At 45.9% G+C, this 26822-nt stretch overlaps 1 protein-coding gene across 5 annotated transcripts in view; it reads left to right on the forward strand.

Moving 5' to 3' along the window:
- Window positions 1-26822, forward strand: part of ATPSCKMT (ATP synthase c subunit lysine N-methyltransferase) — a 216236-nt gene that overhangs the window by 87791 nt on the left and 101623 nt on the right. For all 5 annotated transcript variants that reach the window (XM_085606091.1, XM_085606092.1, XM_085606093.1 and 2 more), the window contains exon 3: window positions 1675-1812. In XM_085606091.1, coding sequence (XP_085462217.1) covers window positions 1675-1812 — 138 coding nt within the window. The remainder of the gene's footprint in view (window positions 1-1674; window positions 1813-26822) is intronic.

Below are 26822 nucleotides of genomic sequence, written 5' to 3' on the forward strand. Positions count from 1 at the left end.
TATATAATCTAAAAACAACCAAAAGGGACCAATTTGAAATCAAGAAACATTTTAGTAAATGATCCATTTCTTATGTAACCTCCATGTATGTGTGCCCAATAGCATGTTTTCAAATTGACAATAACAGCTGGAGATATAGCATTGTGCACATCCCATAACCTGTTAAGACCCAGCCTCTGGAACCAATGTGAGATACCTTTGAGCCAGGGAACTGCCTTCGCTCCCCTTAAGTCAAGGAAATCTTTCAGCGCATCTCTGTAATCACTTAACTCTGGTGTAGACCAGAGACGAATCCAGTACATTAGCGATTTAAGTGCTGCCTGATCGTTGATTCTTTTCAGTCCCAATTCAAAATATAATGGAATTAAAGGGATGCTGTTAGCTTTTTTGCATATTTATTTTCAGCGATGAATAGTGGGCGCACATCTGTGTAGCCCCAGATCTGGGCACCATTAAGTGCAGCGCCCTGTGCTTTTGCGTGGTTGACCTCTAGGGCTGATGAAACAAGACGTGAACTTGTTTGCTTTTGTAGCATTTGATCTCTGCTCTTTTAACATAGCACTCCTAGTGGTTTGTCCTGTCCATTTAAAACTCTCCATGGGAAACAGCGTTTACAACGCTGCTATTACCACTCAGGTAGGTAACAACATGGTAGTTACAACGACCGCGTTGTTACCACGCGTGGCTTTGCATCGCAAGTCGTTTCTATGAGTTGCGCTAGGTAGCGTGCAAGACCAAGGAATGTGTTGGATCTTAAATCCAACACATTCCCTGCTGTTGTGCTAACTGGAGTACGAATAGTCATTCATACTATTCCTAAGTTCAGCGCACCACCTAGCGCAAGCCATAGAAACGACTTGCGATATAAAGCCATGCGTGGTAACAACGCCGTCATTGTAACGACTGCGTTGTAACCTACTGCGTGGTAATAGCACGCGTAGTAACATGTTATATTCCTCTTCATTAACTTGACCCCAAGATAGTTAAAAGTATGCACCCTCTCTAGTACTTCCCCCACCCACGCGAATGACATAATTTTTGGACAGGCCCATTCCAAACACCATATATATATATTTTTTTACTTTAAGCTCTATGCCCATTGACCTACAAAACCCTTGGAACTTGTCGATTAAAACTTGAATATCGAACTTGACCAACATTTTTAGTAGGAAGTCTAGACATAAGCTGGATAAGGTTAGTAGGGACACCGTGGAATAAGCCCAATGGCGGCCCTGAGATCTACAAAGACCTCGTATAGCTTTTGTTTGAGTATGGTGACATACTTCCAGTGTAACATTGCAAATCTAAACATTTGGTCGCAGGTGCTGATCTTTGTTCGGATGCCAGCCTGGAGGGGAGTCATAATATCTTTAGATTCAACCCAATCTATCAATTTGTCCAGCACTTGTCGTGCAAACATCTTCTGCAGGTTATCAATTAAACTGATTAGCCTGTAGTTAGAAGGGATACATACATCACCTGTTTTTTTATAAATGCAAACAATTTTGGATCTCCTTCCTGATTGTTGTATCTCACCCCCTGATGCTATTGCATTTGACAGTAAATTAATGTATGGTGTCCAAACAAGGGAGTCTGATATATAGATATAATTTCTGTATGTTTTTAAGACTTGTGGGTGAAATGATCACCACATTAATAGTTTTTTGTGTTTAGGTCATTGCGGCTGCTAAAGTGGGATTTCAAGCTGTTGGATATGAACTGAACCCCTGGCTAGTCTGGTACTCAAGATACCGTGCCTGGAGAGAAGGAGTGTACCACAAGGCCACCTTTCACATTTCTGATCTGTGGAAGGTTTGTATTTATTCAGAAAGTGTATTATTGTTCAATTGTGCTATTATTTCTCCTTTGTATATAAAAATTGGTGGACTTCAGCCTGGCCTGCATAGGTTAAGTTAACAGTTAAAAAAGTGACTAACTAACCAAAACTATACAAGGTAAGTGGTCCTATAGCTAACCAACCAATTGATAAAGACAAATTATTACTTCATTGAGATCAGAAGGTAGTCCTAAACTTGGTAGATAACAGCACATTTTCTGAGGTACAACAAGACCAGGCCTCCATATTGAAAAAAGTGTGTATTGCCTTCTCTTCACAGACTGGCTAGACAGCACTGATCAAAAATACTATTTAAGTCAAAGCTTTTTTAAGACAGTTAGTCTAATATTCATAAGAGTGTCATAGCTGCAAAACAAATCCAATATTGAAAATAGACTTACAAAACTCAGCTAAGAAAAGTGGGGGCGCCTTAAGATAATGGTTTTACCTGCCACAAAGAAAGAAGCTTTTCTGTGCTTTGTTGGGTACTGCAATTGTTTTAGACCTAATGTTTCCAACATTGCTGCCCCTTTGTCTGATCTGCTGGAAAAGCCTGCTCCAACATGAGGAAAATTGGCAGATGAAGACTTTTTCTACAAACTGAATACTCAAATTAGATTGTTTGAAATGTTGCCGTAGACATAGCCTAATGGGACTCACTCAGTCTTGAATATTAGCCTTCAACTACTGCCATAAATATTCCACAGTAGAGAAGGAGAATTTGATTAAAAGCGGGCAGTAGAGATTTTTAAATATTATCTCTTAGGCAGATATTTCACATTCTTGACTGATCATGTGTTTTTTACCTAGCGCTGTAAATATACTAAACAGTGCATATTAAAATGGTTCTTGACCCATAAGGCATTCTCCATCCCCAGTATACAGAGACTTTTGTCATGTTATCCTAAGTCCTCCCTACCTCGAGGTCAGGGTTTAAGGGTCTGGAAGAGACCTGATGTCTTAGCGGCAGAACTGGTATCAGGATAGCCTTGGTATGTGCGTAGCCCATCATAGTATGGTTATTATTGTATTTAAAAAAAAACATATTTTATTTCCTTTGTTGCACCTCCGCATTATACCATTGTGTACTTTCTACTTTACATTACTGGTTTTCATGTTATCATATACTTACATCAGCTTAGGTCAATCCATCTATTTAAGTTTAGCATTGTTTTTATTCTTAGCCCCCCCCCCCCCCCCAACTCCCCCCTCCCGAGCCCTCACTGCAGGTCATCAACTTATCTTGTCCCCGCTAAACTGTTCCAACCTTTAATGTCTATTGTGTGGTTATCCATTTTTCAGATGTTGATCCTGGTCTTGTATCGTCCTATGTTCCCTATTCTATCCTAGGTAGTTGTATCTACGGGATCCTGTTCTAATGCCCCCTCCTGGTTATGTCTTATGGGGCTCCCCTGTTGTGAGTGTGTCATTGGTGTAGTGGATCTGGATCGCTGGTCAGTGTGTCGCATCAACTCTACCAGTGCCTTCCAGGCCCTGGTCCTCTCAAGTTTACCCAGTCCCCGTTGTGCACTCCTGAGCAGGATTCTGCCCTCACAGCCCGCCCATTTCTCCAGTTCCTGCTTCCTGGCAGCTCCATATCAGGTGTATGAAGCTGAGTCCCACCTCCCCACATCTCGGACACTTCGCATCATCTGTGTGGAAGTAGCGGATAATTCAGTTCGGAGTGATGTATTCCCGATGCAGTATGTAAAAATGAATCAAGCCAAATCGGGCATTCCTTGAAACCCTGGGCGTCCTGTGCTGTATGTTCTCCCGGCTCTTCTGTCCAGCAGTTTCTCAGCGTGTCTAGTGGCTTAGCGGAGTCTTTGCCTATCGCCCTGTACAGGCAGGTAACTGCTTTTATGGTGACCCCAGCTGTTCCTATGTACCCACACGTGGTGTGGCGAGCAGGCTCAAGGGTACCCATCCCCACTGTCGTTGTATAACTCCCGTAATTGCCATGTGGAGCAGAAACTGGCCCTGGGGGATGTCCCATTCCATGCAAAATTCCTAAAACGGTATCAATTCCCCATCCCTGTAAAAGTCCCCCACTTTCATGGCCCCTGCCTGCTCCGATTCCACTAGTCCTCTTCATTGCCCCCCATGTGGTGAAGCTCGGAGACTTGTCAGCGGCAGGTCCGGTGAGTAGGGCTGTCTAGTCTGTGTCCTCTGGAGGCATCTATTCCAGTTCCGCTGTATCACCTTGTGTTTGTTTGTGTTTGTGTTTCGGATTAGTACATCTCTCTCAGGGGTGAGGGGGCCTACCTCCCTATCTGGTGTCATTCTCCCTGCTATCCACTGCATAAGTCTCTGTAGCTGCCCTGGCAGGTAATATGTCTCGAAGTCAGGGACCGCCAGCCCCTCCTCCGCCAAGGGTCGTTTTAGTATTGTCAGGGCCACCCTGCGTCTTCCAGTCCCCCATATAAAGGATGGGAGGCATAAGTCTAGCTCTTGAAACCACGCTCTGAGTATCCACACAGGCAACGTGGTAAAAAAATACAATAGTCTGGGGAGTGCAACCATTTTTAACAGGGCGATCCTTCCAGACATGGAAATAGGGAGTTTTCCCCAGCAGGCCATATTGTCCTTTAAAGACCTCAATGCCCCTCTTATGTTTCCTTCCTGGATGTCCAACAACGAGTGAAATACTTTTACCCCCAGGTATTTAAAGCATCGGGGCTCCCACCTCAGGTATCCCAATCCCTCAGGTGGTTGCCTGACATCTACTATCAGGAAGAGTCGAGATTACTGCCAATTAACTCCTAACCCAGAGAGGGTCCTGAACTCTTCCATCATGTTCCTGGCCCCTCGCAGTTCCTCCTCAGCGCCCTTCAGAAATAAGAGAAGATTGCCAGCATATAATGCTATGTGATGTGCCTGCCCTCCCAATCGTAGTAGGCCTCTGTATCTGCCGCTCGTCCCTGCCAAGCAGGCCAGGGGCTCCATGACCAGGGCAAATAACAGGGGGGAAAAGGGGCACCCCTGGCGCGTACCCCTCTCCACTTGGTACTGTTCTGTGATCGTGCGGCCCGTACGTACTCTGACCCATGGGCTTGAATACAGCAGTTTCACCCATCCTTTGAATCCCTGGCCTACACCCATCTTTTCTAGGACGGCATAAAGAAAGTCCCATTCTAGGCTGTTGAAAGCTTTATCGATATTTATGGCGAAGATCGCTCCCTCCTGTTCCTCGCTTCTGCCTGCCTCCAATATGGAGAGAAGCCATCTTATATTTAGAGACGTGTTTCTATCTGGGATGAACCCCTCCTGGTCCGGATGGACCAGGGTAGTCATGAAGGAGTCTCATCGCCAGCAATTTACTTAGAATTTTAAAGTCTAGATTGAGCATCGACAGTGGCCTGTAGACTGCGCATTCTAGAGGGGACTTATCCAGTTTGAGCAGTGGAATCACCATTGCCTCTCGGGTGGTCTTTGGCAGGATTCCCTCCTCCCCTGCCACTGCATATAACTCTACCAGCTTGGGGGCCAGTTCTTCCACATAGGTGGCATAGAACTCCATAGGGAGTCCATCTGTCCCGGGGTCTTGCCTCTGGCCAGTCCTTTAATCGCTGCTCTAGTCTCGTGCTCTGAGATTTCAGTACCCAGTTGATCTGCCTCCTCGTCAGACAGTGCATGGATAGGAAGCCAGGCCAGGACTTCCAGTGTCATTCTTCCCCCTCTGGACCCCGAGCTCTTATGTAGGTGTTTATAATATTCGAGGAACTTATTGTTTATCTCAGCCTGTCTATATAGGGGGTGTCCTGCTTGGTCAGCCACTTCCATTATATTATTACCTCTACGGGCCGGATTGGCCAACCAGGCCAATAGTCTGCCCACCTTATCTCTCTCCGTGGGGGTTCGGTCAATATATGTTTTATAGTCGAAGCACCACAATTGTTCTTCCTGGACTGCTGCTTCCTCCTTCGCATCCAGGAGTTCCTGGCAGAGCTCCGGTTGTTCGGGCGTCGTGTCTCTCTGTCTCTCAATACTCGGTCTGCCCTTTCCACATCCGTAATTAGTGCCCACCGTACTCCAATGGATGTCGCCACGCACCTCCCTCTAATCACAGCTTTAAAGGCTTTCCTGAAGCCAGGGTGTGTGTATCCTGCAACAAGGCAATATGAATCCCCCCGTCTACTCAGGTGTGAGAAGATTTTATGTTGCTTTTGCATGGAGTACATGCTCCAGACGTTCCAGGACAATAGGTTATATGTCATTCTACTGTTCATTCAGGGGCAGCTCCCCCTTGTGGGTGTTGGAGCGCCGCCCCTCTATTCAGCCTCAAAGCCACCTTAGAGAAATGTAAGATTTGAAACACACGCACACAAACTTGCAGTAGCACTCACTCGTGGCCTCAGATACACTGACACACACACACACGACTCACTTCACCTGGTACATTTGCTTGTTATGTTAACAGGGGTTTTATAAAGCACACAGCTACTCTACTGAGTGTCCCGGCGCTGAGTGAGTGAAGACTAACAAAAAGGGAGGGGTAATATGCAGGAAACTTAGTGGTAAGTTATTGCTGAAACAACCATGTCTTAAGGGCTTTTCTAAAGGGAAGGAGATCCTGAAGTAGTCTCAGAGCAAGTGATAGGTTATTCCATAGTGTAGCCACTTGAAGCTGAAAGGAGCGTCCTCCTATTCGGGAGTGCTTCACCACCGGAGTGCAGACTAACGCCAAGGAGGCGGAACGAAGAGGGCGGTGAGGATGGTAAAATTGAACTCTCTTCCTCAGATTGGGGGCTCCAGAGCCATGTAAGGACTTGAAAGCCAACACAAGGGCCTTAAACTGTATCCGCTTACGAATCGGTAGCCAGTGTGTTCAGATGAACAGATACCCGAGTCCTGGGGCCAAGAGATAAAATAGCCCTGGCCGCAGCATTTGCACTACCTGAAGGCGGGTAAGCAGATACTCTGGGAGGCCAAGATATAGAATATTCACATCGTCCAGCCTAGAGCCAATCAGGGCCTGGACCACAGTTTTCCTGTGTGAGATCTGAAGTAGTGGCAGAAATTGTTTAAGCATTTTCAAAAAGCCAAAGCAGTGACCGGCCACAGTCTGAACCTGTAGCTTCATGCTCAGGGAATTGTCCAGCTTTGCACCTAGATTTTTTACGGACAACACCGCGTTGGCTGGAGGGTGCATATCATGAGGCCACCAGCTCTGCCACAGGTTGTTGGATGGGCAGCCAAAGAAAATGATTTCTGACTTGTCGGAATTACATTTGAGTTGATTCTGTTGGAGCCAGGAAAACACTGCCGACAGACAGGTCTTAATAGCTTCCCCCTTAAACTCTGAATCTTTGTCGCATGTAAAAAGTAATTGGGTGCCGTCAGCATACAACACTATTTTAGCTCCATGCAACTCAGCAAGACTAGCCAGAGGAGAAATGTACAGATTAAATAAGGTAGGGCTGAGAACCGAGCCCTAAGGTACTCCCACCTCCAAAGGGGGAATTAGTGCTGAAAAAGTGGGAGCCCAGACAGTTTGTTGGCACCCTGACAAAAAAGAGGCAAACCATTTGAGTACCGTCCCTCCAAAGCCAGACTCCTGGAGTCTCATTAGGAGTCGGCTATGGGGGACGGTATCAAAGGCTGCTGAAAGATCTAATAGTATCAGCATAGCCTTACCACCCCTGTCTAAAACGTCCTTGATAGACTCCGAAATTGCCGTTTCAGTACTAAAATTTGGGCGAAACCCAGATTGACTTTGGTGCAAAATGTTGTTTGAAAAGCAGAGGTGACTGAGTGAACATATTTTTCCAATACTTTGGAAAAGGAAGGCAGGAGGGATATGGGCCTATAATTAGTCGGTGTCTCAGGATCCATGTTAGGTTTTTTCAGGAGGGAAAGTATGTGTGCTTCCTTCCACTTGCCAGGGACAAACCCCTGCTGCAAGGAGGTATTCAATATCTGATTGACATAGGGATTAATGGGCATAGCTATTGCTGCCAAAATAGACGCAGGACAGGGATCAGATAGAGCACCAGATTTCAGATTCTTTAGGATGCCTAATGAGGTTACAAGCGGAAGAGGAGGGAACTCCGTAAAGAGAGGCACAACGGGCCGAGGGGAAGGATGGGAGGGGACCCTGTCCACATTGTTAGCCAAAAGGGCGATAGGAAATGTATCCTGGATCTTTCTGATTTTTTCAGCAAATAAAGCGGCCATCTGATCCACCCAAAGTGCTGAGGGGGAGAATGTCCTAGTTACTGCCTTGGGGGATGAGAACTCCTTTACTATTTTAAAAATCTCTTTATTTGTATTACAAGCTGCCTCTATTCTTGATGGGAAAAAAAAATAATTCTCCTTGAGAATAAGTTTGTGGTGCGACTTAAGTGCTTGTTTACACAGTTTTCTCCCTAATCTAGAAGTTTCTCCACCATACTCTCTCGAGTCTTTTACAAATACTCCTACTTTCTTTAAGAGCAGGAGTAAACCAGGGAGCAGAGACTCTTGAGGTATGGGCAGGACAGGAAGAGGGAGGGGCGAGCTCTGCTGCACGGAGCAGTAGCCAATTGTCCAGGGCAGTCGCATCGTCTTCCACATTACCACTCAAAACAAGTGGGTGGGAATCAAGAACCCCATCACCGCTTCAGGTGTGATACAGTGATAAGGTCTAAAACTACCCATAAGAGGCTTGCCCTGGGTGTTAAAGGTCGCGGACTCTCGATGGACTTTAAACTCCAAGAGAAAATGGTCTGACCACACCAGAGGTCGGGGGGGAGACATCTATGTCCCATGTGGAGAACACCTGGTCGAGAATATGGCCCTTTTCATGGGTCGGAGCCTGAAAAAAGGAGTCAGTTTAAAAATATTCAGAGCGTCCGTTAAGCTGGTAGCATCTGGATCGTTGATTTTATCCATGTGGACATTAAAGTCCCCCAATATTAGACAGTGGGGGCCGCAGCATTACTAATAGCTTCATGAAACAGCCCGGGGGGGCCGGAGGTCTGTACACAAGTAGCCTGGCTGCAATCAGTGTAATTGCCGGGCTGACAATCTCACATCCCTGGGGTCTGTGATGTCATCACCCAGGCAATTCCATAGCCTCCTGGAATGAGTTCCACCCCTTAATGATGTTTTCTTCAAGTTGGCCTGCGGGCGCTTCAGGCTGAAACCCTGGGGCGTCAGGAGCTTCACGTCAGTCAAGGAGTGAAGCCATGCCACAGTCTACCCTTCCCTTTGTCGTCACGGGGTGGGGTGGGTGAGAGACCATCATGGACCCCAGCCCACTCTGTGACGACAAAGGGAAGGGTGGGTTCAATCCACAGCTTCCCGCGCTGCTGCTTCGTCAAGTGCAGTGCTCTCACAGAATCCAGCTCGACAGACTCTGCAGAGTTTAGGAAAGCCTTTGAGCTTTCAGCTGGCCTCTCCCGTGATCCTTCCCAGGCAGACGAAGGAAGGGCACTATTGAGGTGGATGAGCCATGATCAAACTGAAATGGAGAGCCAAAGGTCGACACTGGCTCAAATGACAGTGCACAGGCCGAGTTCTAGGAATGCTTGTCAAGAAAAGATTGATAAGAACCCATTGTTAGAGTATAAGTGTTTCAGAGTTCAAGATTGTGTGTTTTTTTAACACGAAGAAGCGTTTCAGCGTTTTTTATCAGATTATTTTGCATGAACTCTGAAACACTTATACTCTAACATTGAAAATGGAAGTGTTTAAAACGCAGGCCCTTATATTTTACTTGGAAACGCCAAATTTCAAATACTAGAAAAATCCCACGTAATTATCAAGACAAATGTAGGGATTTTCTGCAGAAATGAAGGAATGTGTTCTGCGCTTGTTCTTGTAGCGAAGGCACGTGTACTGCACAGCAGCTGTGCATTAATACGGGTCTGGGTGGCTTTTGCAGTCAGCTCAAATTGACAGCATCATACGGGAGTTATGATGGATGATAGTCCATCAACGCCTTAATGTCTGTCATGCCAGGACATCGGCACTGTAGGTGCCCACTCGCATCCCTCCACGCGCTGCTGGGGCTTCGAAAAAGAACAAGATATGATTCATTCATTTTAAGTGCCTGCCGTTTTAAGTTAACAAATATGATGCCAGTAATTGGCTAATAGTTCTCTGTTGTTCGTTTGTAATCTTCTCTTGAATTATAGATTCATTGGGTAGTGCAGGTGGGATCCAGACATTAGGGCTGTGACCACAGACTTATGGGGCGAGAGAACATGAATATAAGATTCTCTTTACTGAAGGCTCTACATGCTTTTGTGTATTTGTATGTCTTTATTAGGCCTGGGCTAAAATTCCGTTCCGCTCGCGGAAATTGCGATAATTTGACATTTTCGCGTTCCGTGGAGAGCGCCAAAAATGTAAAAATTTCCCCAATGTACCCGAAATTTTTTGCTTGCTCGCGCTGTAAAATAATACATTCTCGCGTGCGCGCGATCGCCTTACCTGAATCCCCGCGTTCGCCGTCAAGTTTTCCCGATCCGGTCGCGTTCTCCACGAGATGTTGGATTGTTGGTAGCCATTTGCGCTGTCTCGTGACAGTTCGTGTCCGCAGTAACGTCATTCGTCGCGCGATCACGTCTTTCTTCTCGCGATCATGCACCGCGAGACAAGTGAAAACAAGATGGCCGCGCCCACGAGCAACCGCATGGGTAAGTTGGCGAGCCGCGACCACGCAGAAAATACCGCGAACGGGCGGGAAAAAAACTTCCGCATCTACGCGATATTTCCGCGTGTTTGCAGAGATTTTTAACAATTTTGCGATAATTTGCGAAAGTGAATTTCGCAAATTCCGCCCACCCCTAGTCTTTATCTATGTACCTATCTGTTTGTATACATTTGAAATTATTTTTTGCGGCTCTAACTTTGAAGCACGGGAGTGATGTACAGAGTAATGAAGAGGATCATGGGTAAAGCTTGTCGCAATAGTCTTTTTTTCTATACATATTTTGGGGTTATTTATAATGCCGTGGCCAGTCGTGTTCCACTGGATCACACACTGTGCTACTGGAGAATTCTCTATATCAAGCACACTTACAATTTCATTCACCAGCAGAATATGTCCAGGGTAAAACCTTTGTGCATGGTTTCAGATAGATTTTTTGACAAAATTCCATGATTTGCAGAGTGAAACTGAGTCTAGTATGCTAAAACGTTCTTTCTATCTACTTTTTCTGCATGGTATTCTTCTAATGGTACTAATTTGCCCACACAACGTCCTAATAAAAACACAAAAACCTGTGAAAAGAGTGCAGTTTACTCCAAACCAAATCATACAACGGCGTTATCACCATCTGTGTTTGAATTTGTAATTAACAAGGCATTTAGAATGAGGCTCTTATAATCTTTCCAAAGATGGGTATGCATTTAATTTAGATTTCATTTAGAATTCCTTTAAAAGTGTTCTGCAGCCTTCCTCTCAACTTTTGAATTGTGAATCTGACTTATCCCATGTTTAGGCAGCTGTAACATTCATTTTCCTTCATCTAACTTTTTAAAACAAAGCAATGTGTTTATAACAAGTCCCTTGACCAGTGCTCTAGGTGATTATGTTGTGTTGCTCACACAAATGAGTACTCCTTTAGTATGAGTGACTACTGTGCCCTTGACCAGCCCATACCATCACTAACGTTTAAAGGCAGCTTACTTTCTTAGTGGGATACAGGCCATGGCATCTGATCACCGGTGTGGAAACTGCTCACCAGCTCTCCCTCGTAAAATGTGAGTAGTATGTTAGGGTGTAATACTTACTGTTCTGGCTTAGTCACTACACAGGATTGTACCAGCTCATGGTACCCCTGGTTGTATGTGAAGTGTTTTTGCTTGTACTGGGATACATGTCTGGTATTGTATCCATAGTGCAGCCCTGCCTGTCTGTATACGTCCTCTAAAGTTGTTGGATGGCTCGTAGTTACTGGTAATCAGAGTCAGTTCTCTTCCCTCTCCCTGCATGCCTACCGTGCTGCTCCTCAGAGACCCCCCCCACTGGAATGCTTGTAAAGCCAAGTGCAGTGTGTGACATTGAAATATCATAATTTGAAGGGCAGTTAGTTGCGTGTAACTGAACAAAAGGCAAGGTGTGACCTGCCCAAAGAGAACACTTGAACAAAGGCTGGGGCATGGAAACGTCCTTTTGGTTTTCGCAGGCCGTGCAACACTGGATAATTCCTGCTTTTTGGTGACTACGAAGGCTGCTGCAGGCAGAAGACATTCAGTGTGCATAACTGTGTTTTTCTTATTTACGTTTTTCTCATGATGAAATGCGCTACATAGGATATCAAACTTCTAAACAATTTTATTTGCGCCCAGATTTTCTATCACTGCGCTGCAGGGATTTAGACTTAATTCCTAATGCTTACACAGACACTAGAGAAACCTCCCATCTATTCATCGTCGTCAAGGTGTTGTTTTAAATACAGCTACCTCATTACTGCTAATGCTAACGTGCGCGACCTAAAGTGAAGGCAAACACAGTGACGCAGTCGGCAGGTGAGAAAATATGAGAAAAGTGCATGTGCGATTCAATAAGATTTTAACTACACGACATCTTAGCAAGTCACTGCACGGGCAAATGCAGCCATTGATCCAGCACTGAATTCCAGTCACTGGAGATGGTGTCCTGCCTTCCAAGTACGCTGAGGGATGCTATCGCCTCTACTGCACTATCCCTTACCCGTTGTGTCTCCGCTACCGACTGTGCACTTGCAGTTTTTTCTCCTCTACCTCTTTGTCGAGCCGGACCTTGCTCTTGTCATACTTATCTTGAGTCATCCTGTTCCTGTGGTGCTGCTGGTCGATCCATTCCCACACTTCCTGTGCGTATTGAAGAACCTTGTCCCTTCAGTAGTTACCACTCCCAATTTAGCAGGGAACACATGGAGTATTGTATGCCCTGCTATAGCAGTTTCCTTTTGGCTATATTATGATGCTCTCTGTTTCTGGACCTCCCGGGAGAAGTCTGGGAATATTCTGACAGTACTATTGTCCACTATGAGTTGACCCTTCAATCAGGCCTGACCCAGCACATGGTCTCTGTCTTTGTAAAATAGCAGGTGTGCCACCACTGGCCGCGAAGGTCGTCCCAGTAGGGGTGCTCTCGCAGGGACTCTATGTGCTCGCTCCAGGGCAAAATATGGAGCGAGTCCTTCTTCCGCCACTTTGGTGCGGATCTATTTTTCTAAGTATGCTACCATCTTGTCTCCCTCAATCTTTTCAGGCAATCCCACTTTGCACAAATTGTTGGCCGTGCTCTGTTTTCGGCGTCTTCCTTCCTAAGTTTCTAGGCATGCACCTGCTTCTCCATGTCCGTGAATCTATGTGTTTTTGTGGTCACCTGGGGTTTCATGTTGCAGACATCTCCTTCGGTTGCTGTGACCCGTTCTGCTGACTTCCTATGATCCGCTCTCATCCGTCCCAGGTCCTCTCTGAGGGTGTCAATTTTTTGTTTCCACCTCCACTCTTAAGGTCTTGATAGCTTGAAGTATGTCGTAGAGGGAGGGATCCTCTGGAGCGTCTCTCCTGGCGTTGCGACCAGTTACCTTCAACGTGGGGCCTCCAGGGTCGCCCCGCCTGTTCCTGCTGCTCTGGGTCCCGTCTTTTAGACACCTTCCCCATGGTGACTCCCCACCCTGTGTTCGGGTCTGTCTTGTAGGGCTTCCAGCCTGCTCCCTCTGCTCAGAGATTCGAGCCTGAGTGGGATCCATGCACTGGGTGCCTCTATTTCCGTTGTCCCGGGGGTCTTCCCCAGCCAGGTGTGGCAATCCCGAGATCTCTTGTACGCCCCAGAGATGTGGGGGATGCCCTGGCTTCTCTTCTCCGCTCTTCACCCCTCAGCTCTCTCCAAGTTGCACTAGATTGTGTCCCTGTGTGGGGTTAGGGGCTTATTTGCAGGGCTCGCCACTTTCTCTTTGCCTGTTGCTTCCTTTACTTCCTGCTGCCAGCCAAAAGATGATTCCGGCTCCGGGGCCTACCTCCGTCGCTCCTATCCGTCTCCCTCTCCTTGGGTCATGGCGCTATATATTTTTAATAATATTATTATCCAAAAATGGGGACCAGGGGTGTTGTTGTTTAAAGAGGTCCAGTGTACATACCCCAAAAGACTAGCACCAAAAAGGGTACAAAGTTCCTCGTGTGCAGTAGCGAAGAGAAAATGAAGGTGGTGGAGAAGGGGTCTCAACCAACCAGTGGTTATCAGAAAGCAACCAAGGGAAGACACAGGGGAATTCCCTTGGTGGAACTAGAGCTCTCACACACCCAGCAAGCTAGGTGTCATGCTTCATCATATGTGCACTGCCCCTCGTCAAGTCGGCGCTGCGATCCTTGACGGGCTCCCGAAATCGGGGCTCTTTGTCGGGGATCTTTTGTTCCTGCCGATAGGTGCATGGGGGTGAGGGGCCTAATGTGAGAGGATGTAGCAGGAGGTGAAGTAAAAAGGGGTCAGTTAGTCCTAATTACCATTTTATTCAGAAGGTAAACTGCCCTATTAAAATGGTGTAGAGTGGCTAGGTGCTAGGAGTTAAGTGTCTAGACATGTAGCTCTACTCTATTGGATCAACATGTTTCATGCCGTTTGTGTCAGGAGGATCTTGGCAATTCATGAGGATCAAGAAAACTGTCTACATTAAGTGGTAAAGTGACATCTACATACCACTTCCTAAGGTCTGTTACCTGTTGAAGATGAGAAAAATTATGACGATTCTAAAAAAATATATAATCTCTTCATACTGTACATGATTTATAAAACAGTTGTGTTGCAAGAATCACCGTGCTGGAGGCATGCAAAAACAATCTAATTGTTGTGAGGTACCTCAACGGGCCATGTGGGAGTGGAGGGAGGGGAGAGATAAAAAACTGCTAATAGGTTGGCAAAGGATTCTATGGAAGAACACATGGACACACTCACCTAATAAGGTTGCTAGAGTTGCTAGCAACGGTACTGGCGGCTAAAAAGGACACCGATTGGGTCCTGTAGAAACAAAAACAAAAAAGGTTCCAGGAATACAGTCAATGAGATGGACCTACAGTCATGTTGAAATAAATTACCTTAATTGAAGGTGGCGATAAGCGTGGCAACAGGATGCTGGGAAGACGGGACAGCCATCGCAAACCACATCCCAAGCAGACTAAAGCATGCCGGATCCGGGGCCCGGGCAAGAATGTCTTAGCCTCGGAGCGTGGTAGCCGATATGTTCAATCAAGGGGAGAGAGATGCATGGGAGGCTCCGATCGCCAGCAGGCAGATGCTGTTCAACGGACAGGGAAAAAATTAAATAGATTAAGTACTCACCAACGTGGATTCACGCTAAGTCAGACGACCTACCCAGACCGCCAGGAACCGGGGTGGTGAGAAATGAAGGGAGACTCGGGAAGATATACTCTGTCTCCGAGTAAATCACGGAGTGTGTCATGAAACGTCATGACGTCTCTCGTTGCTAGGTAAAGTTACGTGATAAGTCGTGGGGTAATGACGTCTCTCGTTGCTAGGCAACGGGCTGTAAACTATGGGGCAGAGTACCAAGATATCGGAGATCGGGTAGCGACGTATGTTGTTGCAGAGCAACGGAAGGTAAATGCTCTAGTCTGCTTGGGCTGTGGTTTGCGATGGCTGTCCCGTCTTCCCAGTATCCTGTTGCCACGCTTAACGCCACCTTCAATTAAGGTAATTTATTTCAACATGACTGTAGGTCCATCTCATTGACTGTATTCCTGGAACCTTTTTTGTTTTTGTTTCTACAGGACCCAATCGGTGTCCTTTTTTAGCCCCCAGTACCGTTGCTAGCAACTCTAGCAACCTTATTAGGTGAGTGTGTCCATGTGTTCTTCCATAGAATCCTTTGCCAACCTATTAGCGGTTTTTTATCTCTCCCCTCCCTCCACTCCCACATGGCCCGTTGAGGTACCTCACTACAATTAGATTGTTTTTGCACGCCTCCAGCACGGTGATTCTTGCGGCACAACTGTTTTATAAATCATGTACAGTATGAAGAGATTATATATTTTTTTAGAATCGTCATAATTTTTCTCATCTTCAACAGGTAACAGACCTTAGGACGTGGTATGTAGATGTCACTTTACCACTTAATGTAGATAGTTTTCTTGATCCTGATGAATTGCCAAGATCCTCCTGACACAAACGGCATGAAACATGTTGATCCAATAGAGTAGAGCTACATGTCTAGACACTTAACTCCTAGCACCTAGCCACTCTACACCATTTTAATAGGGCAGTTTACCTTCTGAATAAAATGGTAATTAGGACTAACTGACCCCTTTTTACTTCACCTCCTGCTACATGCTCTCACACAAGGCCCCTGACCCCCATGCACCTATCAGCAGAAACAAAAGATCCCCGACAAAGAGCCCCGATTTCGGGAGCCCGTCAAGGATTGCAGCGCCGACTTGACGAGGGGCAGTGCTCATATGATGAAGCATGACACCTAGCTTGCTGGGTGTGTGAGAGCTCTAGTTCCACCAAGGGAATTCCCCTGTGTCTTCCCTTGTTTGCTTTCTGATAACCACTGGTTGGCTGAGACCCCTTCTCCACCACCTTCATTTTCTCTTCGCTACTGCACACGAGGAACTTTGTACCCTTTTTGGTGCTATATATTTTTAAGCCTGTTTGTTTTTTGTTTTTTGCCTATATTGTTCACCCGCCTGTAGGCTGCCCCGGTGCCTAGGCTCTCCTCCTATGCTCCTGGCCCCTGTTCGCACCCCGGGCTTGCCTGGGCCTTCTGAATTTGTTGGTGAGCCGATGTCTCTCTCTGTGGTTCAGTTGGGTGTCAGTTGCATTCCTCACTCTCCCGACCGTCAGTTGGTCCCAGCCACCACCCTCGCCCCTTCATCAGGTGGAGGCCGGCCCCATCATCTCTTCCCGGGGAAGTGGGAGATCCCCACTTGCCGCGCTTCAGGAGTCATTTCTAGTAGTGGCCTCTCTCCTGGCCACCAACCCCCGCACCTGTGTGTTTCCTCACGGGGCTCTGCTGTCCTATCTCGGCTGTGTCTGCCGCCATTTTCCAGCCTGGGATACCCAGTGTTCTCCCTGCACTCTGGCTTCCAAGGGCTCCGATTCTCTTGGAGCCCCTCACCAGTACGTCTAGCTTTGGCCGTGTCCCAGGGGTTCTGTGCCAGATTCACCATTCTGCAGTGGGTGTCATCTTGCCTTCCCCTTGCGGCTCTGCTTTGCAAGTTCTTTCCGCTCCTCGCTACTAACTTCCAATGCTTTTCCTGCACCCTGACTGCCGAGTCTCTGGGTTGCCTGGTGTTTTTCACCGGTAGGTCTTGCCTTGAAGTTCACCGTGTCTCTGGGGCTCTGCGCCGGGCTCATCATGCTGTCACGGGCGCCATCTTGCCATGGAAGGTAACATTTTTTTATTTTCAAAAACAGAATCCAGCTTTGGGGATTTGTTTGAAAAAAAATGAAACTGCTCTACAGCTCCGTCATGCTTGACAGAGCCGTATGTCAAAGTTACAATACACTGTCAGGAACCGCATTGTCGACGGTTCCTGTTGATGCTGAAATGTACAATGGACATTCCAAAATTGCCTCGTCGGGACCTCCGCTAGGGCAACAAAGCAATTTACTCTGATCCTGGTGGAGGACGGCCCGACTGCCAAATTATAAATCGAGCCCTATGTTTTGTATGTTTGTTATATGCAATTTTATATCAAATCCCCACACTTTGCTTAGCCTGGAAGCGCTTTTGGAATATTAGTGCCTATTCTCATGGACTGAAATCAAGGGCATGTTTTACAACTGATTATGCAGAGTGCATCAGGTAGCTCTAAAATATCTACTTGCAAATAAATATATAAAAGCTCCGAAAGATAGAAAATAAATAAATTCAGCTCGCCAATTTGCATCTTATTCATTTGAAACCCTATGCTGACTGACAAACTTTCTAGTCTTCAAAAAGATAATACAATAATCGCCAACTATATATAAATCTGCAGCTTTTGGTAGATTAGTAACTTTAGGGAAAGCTGCCTGGTGATTTAACATAAGGAGGCAGTAGCTAGAGAGGGGGGAGAGGCTAAGGGTAGAAAACGAGAGCGGGAAGGCGGGCGAGGAGCGCTAATTGTCGAAGGAAAGTCAAAGAGGCGAAAGAGAGTGGGTGAAAAGGACGGGGGTGCGGAGAGAGGCAGCGCGGAGGAAGGAGGGACGCGGAGACGGGGAGAAAGAGAGAAGAAAACTGAACAGGGATGGTTTAGGAAAACAGAGTGGAGGAGTGAGGAGAAAAGGACGAGAGGCTGCGGGGGCGGAAGGAGAGGAGGGAGGCATGGTCAGAGAGGAGAGGTGGGGAGCGAAAAAAAACGAGACTGAGGCGCAAAAGTGAAAGCAGGCTGGCTGGCGAGTGGTGTGCGATGTGCGAGCACCATGACGAGAGAGGAAAGCCATTTGGCGCCTCTGCTCGTCATTGTGCGCGTCACCGCACGCCCGTTGCCAGTGCACGCGCCAGTGGGCTGAAGCGCTTCCCCAAAAGTGGATTGCATGGCGGCACGATGCACGTGATTGCGCACGTGCTCGCCATGCAATCCACTTTTGGGAGCACTTTTGGGAGCCCCTTACTAGAGTCTCGCATAGCGATTGCTACGCAATAGCTAGGCGAGACCTAAAAAGGATTGGAAGAAATGATAGCTGGAAATGTGGGACTAGACAGGCTAAATACTTACAATGAAGAAGAGTTACTGTTCATTTGTAGAAGTATCACTAGAAATACAAAAGTATTCCATGAGAAACTGACAGATCTAGCCCATGAAATGGGAATCGAAATAGGGAAATCCAAGGTATTACAGAAACCATACAGAGCAGATTTCAGTGATAAAGACTTAGAAAATATTAATGTGACCGGAAGAAAATTACAGGTTAAAGAATTAATGACCATTCCGCAAAAATGGGGGCATCTAGACAAATGGAAAGCTAGATGGATGAGGAAGAAGCACAGGCAAATAGAACAACCTCTGAATATCTGTTGAAAGAAACAGAAAAGGTTGAGAGATTATGTCCCATGAGAGAGGTACTAGGAGGAGGCTATGTACATGTTCCATGGACTAGACAGGATATTATGTCCTTTACTAATGATTTCCCGAAGCTAAGAGAAAAACCAGTTGAATGGAACAGGCAAGTTGAAAGATTTGCGAAGGTTTCAAAGGTTTTGCTAAAAGATTTGGATGGTCTGTTTGACATAGTGGTACCTGCAAATTTGTGGACAGAATGTAAAATTACTGTTGATTGGCCTTGTGATGAGTACCCGTGAGATGAGAAAATAGGAGCTCCTTCAGAAGAAGTAATGAAGAAATATCACCAGGTGATCATTTTCTTGAAAGGGAAAATTCCTCCGAAAGAAACAGATTGGGTAAAAATAGACAGAACGACCCAGGATAGAAATGAGTCTGTACATACTTATTATGAATGACTGCTGCAAGTGTTTAATCAATATAGGCAATTTGAGAATATCGGAGATGAAGATATGGGACATTTTGTATTTCGATTTGTGACAGGATTAAACCCAGAAATTAGAGATATGATTTGACAACACATGTTGTGTTGGCAAACAAGGCCGATAGATGATCTACTCAAATACGCAAAGTATTGTGGAAACGAAATTGACAATAGACGGAAAAAGTTAGAGGAGAAAGTGATGTGGGCCCAAGTAAAAGTAGCAGAACAGCAGGAACTCCAACTAAATAGTCAAACAGGAAATTAAGGAAAAGGGTGAGGCCAAGGTGAAAATAGTGGGGCAAAACTAAAGGTAAGAATGAGTAGAGAGGAGGCAAAGAAAAGTTTCCCTGTCATGGGTGCGGAAAATTGGGGCATTGGAAAAACGAGTGTAAAAATATTCAGAATAATAATGGCCCAAATCAAAATTTAAATCCACAGACGCAGAATGAGGTGATAATGAGCCAACCGCAGCAGGTTGTAAATCTACAGAGTCAGTTGCCACCTGCCTCTATGCCAAATTTTGTGAACGAGGCCAAGTACAGTTAGGACACCGGATTTCAAGGAGGAAGTGGTAAGAAAAATACTGTAACATCACAATTTCTTTTGCAGGATAATTATTTCAGTAATAGTGACCAATGACGGTGCCTGAGGGGGAGGAAGAGGAGTGCGTACTTGGCGCATCCTTACCGGTAGATCAGTCAGGTCCATATATTGATGGTAAAGTAGAAGGAAAAGAAATTACCTTTTTGTTAGATTCCAAACCTACCCCTCTCCGGAGATTCAATCCAAGTACTGGGCATCTCAAATCCCAAAGGATGACTCCTGAGGCGGAAGCCGGGAGCCTTTTAAAAGTTACTGGTATTCCTTTTATTTAATTAGTTTTTAAGTTGCGCCACTGATCTTTCTTCCCCCAACCAGACCATCACCCAGGGCTCACCTGACTTAATTGTCTCTGGCCATCCGGAACCTGCTTCGATCCTATTCCTCACGCGAAGCAGGCAAGAGCGGGCGGACATATTGGGTGGGGGCCCGGGCAGCGCACCAGACGTTCCCCCTTCGTGGGGATAAAAGCGGATGATAGCACTTGCGCGCAGCAGGCGTGCTAAAGGCAAGCCCGTCTGCGCCCTTCCGGGCCCAGGGGCCAGTTGCCATGCCCAATTCCTCACATATTCACCTGCTACCCTGAAAAAGATGCACACTTTAAATTGGTGCCTTTCCCAAGAGGCCTTGCCTCCTCTAGTTGCTCATAACCTCTTCCTCAAACGGAGCAGTTTTCCCGAACTACAGACCGCAACTGTTCATAACCAGATACCCCGGAATCAGGTCAAACCTAGAGTTGCGCCTATATCAATTTATTATCTTAATACGTGCTCCCTGGTTAAGCATCAGTTGGATATTGTTTTACTCTTGCTTACCGATAAACCTGACGTCCTGCTGTTGACCGAGACATGGCTCACTCCCTGACTATTATATCATCTTTGCCAATCGGTGTTCGGGCAAGTCAGGTGGGGGAGTTGCTGCCATCATTCATACTAATCTCAGGTTCTGCTCTTTGACATGTCTTTCTCTTACAGACACCGAGAACATAGTTATAAAATTGGAATCAGTTAATGATTCTTTGATCTGTGTTTTATCGTACAGACCACCTAAGCAGATGTCTCACTTTCCGCTATTACTTAGCGAACAGATAGCTAAACTTGTGACTGAGCATGCCAAGGTCCTCCTTGTGGGTGACTTTAATTATTGGTATGGGGACCCTCAGGAACGGCCACAATCGGCAGAGATGTCAGACTTGCTCAGAAATTACAACCTCACTCAGCTAGTTTCATCCCCCACACATCTGAAGGGTCGGATTTTGGATCAAATATGGGCAAGTGGCTTGACTATTTCTATCCCTATAGCCACACCCTGCATCTGGTCCGATCACCATTTGCTAAAATTCACACTGACTCTCTTACTAAGAAAATCAATGCGACCGAAGGAGGCCTTGCCAGGAGGTGGAATTTTATTAATAAAGACGACTTTCTTAACACATTAGCTGATACAGCTCCACCCCCCGGCTATGATGTTAATACCTCGGAAATGAAGGTATCCAAATGGTTACTTGATGCTAGTAATAAACACGCCCCATTAAAAAAAGTCTAATTAGTACGCCGGGCGGAGGCACAAAGATGGTTCTCTAATGACCTTAAGGCCCAGAAATTGGCCTTACGCCAATTAGAGAGATAATGGCGTCTGAAGTACTCTTCAGAAAGAAAATATATACTTCTGCTAGGAAAGACTACAAGGAACGCATTCTTACAGCCAAAGCAGCCCATTTTTCTAATCGTATTCGGAAATCTAATAAAAACTCTAAAGAAATATTCTCTATAATTGATGAACTATCCAATCCTGAGCGTATTCCTTTGAAGGCCATGCCTTCTCAAGTTCTATGTAATTCGTTAAATGATTACTTTATTGATAAGATTATTTCAATAAAGGCCAGCATCCCCACCCATCTCTCCTCACTAGACCCCCCTGTGGCACATTGTAACAACAGGACTCTTAGCTGTTTTCCTACTATTAGTAACAAGATCTTTCAAGACCTATTAGTGGAAATCAAATCAGGCGCTCCAGCCGACTGCTGTCCCCCTGACATATTGAAAGACTGCCTCGCAATTCATTCTGGCCCCGCACTTACATTACTGAATGAATCCATTTCATCTGGCATAGTCCCCCTGGCTTTCAAAAAAGCAGTAGTGGTTCCCCTCTTGAAAAAGCCTGGAGCTGATCCCGTGCTCCTTTCCAATTACCGCCCGATTTCCTTGCTACCCTTTTTGGCTAAGATTCTAGAGAGCCACATAGCTAAATGCCTCTCTAATTTTTTAGAGGCATCAAAATACTTGGACCCTCATCAGGCTGGCTTTCGGCCAGCCCATTCCACCGAATCTGTGATTCTGACGGTTGTGGACACCTTGCGGGATAATGCTGACAGAGGCTGTCCCTGGGCCCTGGTCTTGCTGGATCTTTCCGCAGCCTTTGACACAGGTCGACCATATTATATTGGCCGACCGTGTCAGGAGGGCTGGTGTTCAGGGGACTGCGGCTCGTTGGCTTACTTCCTTCCCGGAGGATCGTTCTCAGGCTGTCCGTCTGGGTCAGTTTCTAGCACACCCACGTAATACCAGCTGTGGGGTCCCTCAGGGTTCGGCCCTTTCTTCCCATTTATTTAACATATATATGGCACCCCTGATCCAGTCTCTTAAAGAGAGGAATGTGCTGGTCCTCAATTACGCTGATGATCTTCAGCTCATCCTCAGGGCCGATAGTTCCCACAGCTCTATCACTGAATTCCAGGATACCATGCTATATATTCAAAGTTGGATGGATCTTAATCATCTCAAACTAAACCCTGGCAAGACAGAGATAGTTCTCACTGGTGACAGCCATAAGCACTGGGGCCCCCACTACTGGCCCTCAGAGCTTGGCTCTCCTCCCGCCCCGTCCACGTCAGCCAAAACTTTAGGAGTATTTCTGGACAGCGATCTTTCCCTGAAAACTCAGGTGGGAGCTCATGTGTCTAAGTGCTTCTTCCAAATGCGCAAAATCAGGAAAATACACCGTTTCCTGATTTCTACGGTTTTATCCCATCTGGACTACTTCAATTCTGTATACTTAGGCATGCCACACTACTTGCTTAAGCGCCTACAGATGGTCCAGAACCAGGCAGCACGATTGATTTATCATCAACCTAAATGGCACACAGTTACCCCTCTGTTGAGGAAACTACATTGGCTCCCAATATCAAAGCGTTGTGCCTTCAAAACGGGGTGCCTCATTTTTAAATCCCTGCATAGCACCAGTCCTGAGTTCATTAACAGCATGATACTCAGGCACACTCCCACACGCAATTTAAGGTCTGCTCATCTCTCACTTCTTTCTATCCCGGGTTTCAAACGGGTACACCAAGGAGGTCGCAGATTCGCCACTCTCGCCCCCAAATTGTGGAATTCTTTTCCGCTTGAAATCCGATCATGCACCGACCTCCTCCAGTTTAGGAAATCTCTGAAAACATGGCTATTTATACAGGGTTAGCTTCTGTCTTTTCTGTCAGCCTTCTGAGCCTTAGCGCCATGAAGCCAATCGGCGTACGTGCGCTCTATACATTTCTATTAACATAACATTAACAAACAAACAGATTAGAACTCCTATTACAGAACCAATTGATGTATGCATTGGCAATTTCAGGGAAATGCACAAATTTGTGGGGTGTGACTCCAGTCCCGTAAACTTATTAGGCAGAGATCTACTGTGCAAAATGAACTGCACAATATTTTGCAAACCGGACGGTGTTGCAATTCAAACCCCAGATGAAGACGGAGTCTATAAAATTATGCTAGCTAAACAAGGCACAGAAGTAGACTAGATGTATTCCTTGATGACAAAAGACGATTTAACAGATGAGGTCAAATTGATAGTAAATCCAGATGTGTGGGATTTTACAGGTAAAGACATAGGGCTAATGGCAAATATAGATCCAGTAAAAGTAACCGTGAATGACGGTGCAGTCTATCCAAACACTCGACAATATAAAATGAGTCCCGAAGTTAAAGCTGGTGTAGCAGCAGAAATTGATCGAATGGTTGAACAAGGCATTCTAAAAGAAATAATGAGCAGTCCATGCAATTCACCTATAATTGGCATTAAGAAACCCAATGGAAAAAATAGGGTGGTTCAAGGTTTACGAAAAATCAACAAGATTGTTGTACCATGTTGCCCTGTAGTGCCTAATCCAGCAGTAATCCTGTACCAGATACCATGGAAGGCAGGATAGTTTACTGTAATTCATTTATGTCACGCTTTCATCTCCATTCCATTGCATCCTGATAGCCAGTATTTGTTTTCTTTCAAATTTGAGGATCATATTTACTTTTGGAATCGTGTTCCTCAAGGGTATACTGAAAGTTCTTCAATTTTTAACCAAATTTTGAAAAAGTGTCTTGAAACTTTAGTGCTGCCTAGGATGTTAGTCCTGGTGCAGTATATTGATGACCTATTGGTCGCGTCAAAAACAAGAGATGACTGTGTTACTGATTCAATTGCCTTGTTAAATCATTTGGCTGATGGTGGATATAAAGTGTCCCCTGAAAAATTGCAGTTTTGCAGACCCGAAGTGAAATATCTTAGACACCAAATAGAACGTGAAGTGAGGAGAGTGACTCCCGAGAGATTAGAAATAATAAGACAGATGAAATTGCCTGAAACCCAGAGAGAAATAAAAATGTTCCTTGGGGTTGTGGGATATGGTAGGCAGTGGATTGTGGGGGTTTCCTTGCTAGCCAAACCCCTAATACAAATGACCAAGAAACGAGGAAAAGATCCAATAGAATGGGATGATGAAAGTATGGAAGCATTTGAAAAGTTACGGAAGTGTCAGTTTGAAGCTCCTGCCTTAGGTATGCCAGACTACTCGAAAGAATTTGCACTGTTTTGGTGTGAAAGGAATAGTTGTGCACTTTCAGTTTTAACTCAGAGACATGGCTTGATGCGACGTCCTGTGGCATATATATTTGTGCTACTTTGGACCCTGTAGCCTCAACTTTACCTGGTTGTTTAAAAGCAGTAGCTGCAACGTGCACAAGTCAGGAACAAAGCGAGTCAATTGTGATGGGACATCTGGTAAAGGTACATGTTCCACATTCAGTTGAAATTCTGTTGACAAGAACTCAAACTCAGTATCTTACTCCTAGTCGGATGACTAAGTATGAAAGAATCATATTAGGTGCTGAAAATGTGACAATAGTCAGGTGTACCGTTCTAAACCCAGCTACCTTGTTGCCAGATGTATATGGAGAAGAGGTGAGGGATGAGGTTGAGCACGACTGTTTGGATGTTATTGAACTTTGCACCAAACCCCGTCCAGACATACAGGAAGAACCCCTGAAGAATGCTGAACATGAGCTATTTGTAGACGGCTCATGTATGCGCCATGAGGAGGGAGGACTGAGTGCTGCTTACGCTGTGTGTACATTGGCTGGAATAGTCGAAGCATCCTTTTTACCAGGAGTCAAATCTGCACAAGTAGCCAAATTAGTGGCTTTGATTAAAGCCTGTAAAATTGGGAAAAATTGGAAAGTAACCATTTTTACTGATAGCCAGTATGGTTACGGGGTTGTGCATGATTTTGGCCAGCTCTGGATGCAGAGGGATTTCTTGATTTCTTCAGGATCCCCAATCAAAAATGGTAAATTCGTAAAAGAACTGCATGAAGCAATACAATTGCCAAAAGAACAGACCCTCCAGGATTTCGCGATTTGCAAAAAAATCGCGAAATCGGCACTTTTGTAAAAATGCCGCGATTTTTACAAAAGTGCCCGCGAAATCCTGGCATCCTGGCGGCATCCTGGCGGCATCCCACCCCCATCCAGCAGCAGACAGCAGACCACCCGCCCCTCTTCCTCTTCTATTGTTCTATTGGGCCAGTGGCTCTTGCCACGGGTCCAATAGACCAATAGAAGGGGGGTAGGGGGGGTCCTCACAGCAGGCAGTGCTGACGACTCGACTCACCTGGTCTGGAGCGGCGGTCTGGATCGTCATCGTATCGTTGTGGCTGGTGCTGGTGGTGGATCGTCGTCTCAGGAGGCCCAGAGGCCCAGGTAAGCTGCTGTGAGCTGGCTGGATTTGGTTTGGATTTGTGTGGTTTGGTGTTGGGAAGGTTTGCCAGTGGTTTGGCAAAAATCGATCCAGATTTGGCTGATTTTGGGGCGATTTTGCCTGTTTGCGGGGGGCGCGTGTTTGACGCAAAAGTCGTACCCCTTCCACTGAATGGATTTGTGTAATTGTTGCTGAGATTCTTCGTAATCGCTGGAACTACTGTCCTAGTGAGTTTCAAGAGGATTGAAGTAGGGGAAGTGCAAAAAAACCGCTCTTTTTTGAAAGGGTCGAAATGCCATGTTATCCAATGGGCGTTTTTGGGATGGTGGAGAAGTGGTTTTAAGGGTGTTCCACTTGCTCGAGAGGAACGGGGCTGCTGTGGGTGGTAGGGAGGGGGAATTCATGGGTGTGCAGGAAGATTGGGAGGAATCGATCGATGGGAAGGGTGTTTTTAGTCAAAGTCGAGGAAGGAAGGAGCTGCCATAGGAGCCCATGTTAAATGTGAGTGTTTACATGTTTTTGGGGTTCGATTGCAGGGTGTTCCAGGTGGTTCCGAGTGGATGTACTTAGCTTGGATCAGAGGTGGGAATGTCTAATTTTGTTTGCAAGTGTTTTGAAGGAAATCTATGGAGGGGAAGGGGTGTTTTGGGCCTAGTTTCAAAGTGCATTTTTGACGCGACTTTAGGCCTTGTGCGAGGTCGCGGTAATGCACGTTTTTGGTATGGTAATTTGGGGTGTTCTAAGCTTTTGGGAATGGGTTTAGGGGTTTGGGAGCAATGATGGGAATGTCTAGTTTATGGGAAAAATAGCAGTTTGGTTGTGGGTGGAGGGGATAGTGTAATTTGGGCCGCAGGTGAGATGAGATGCAACCTCTTTTTAGAACATTTCAAATGATGAATAGTTTTGCTCTTTCCTATATTCATAATAAAACATGTTTATATA

This window comes from Triturus cristatus, chromosome 5_1 (assembly GCF_964204655.1).
Source record: "Triturus cristatus chromosome 5_1, aTriCri1.1, whole genome shotgun sequence".
In the NCBI taxonomy this organism is placed as follows: domain Eukaryota; kingdom Metazoa; phylum Chordata; class Amphibia; order Caudata; family Salamandridae; genus Triturus; species Triturus cristatus.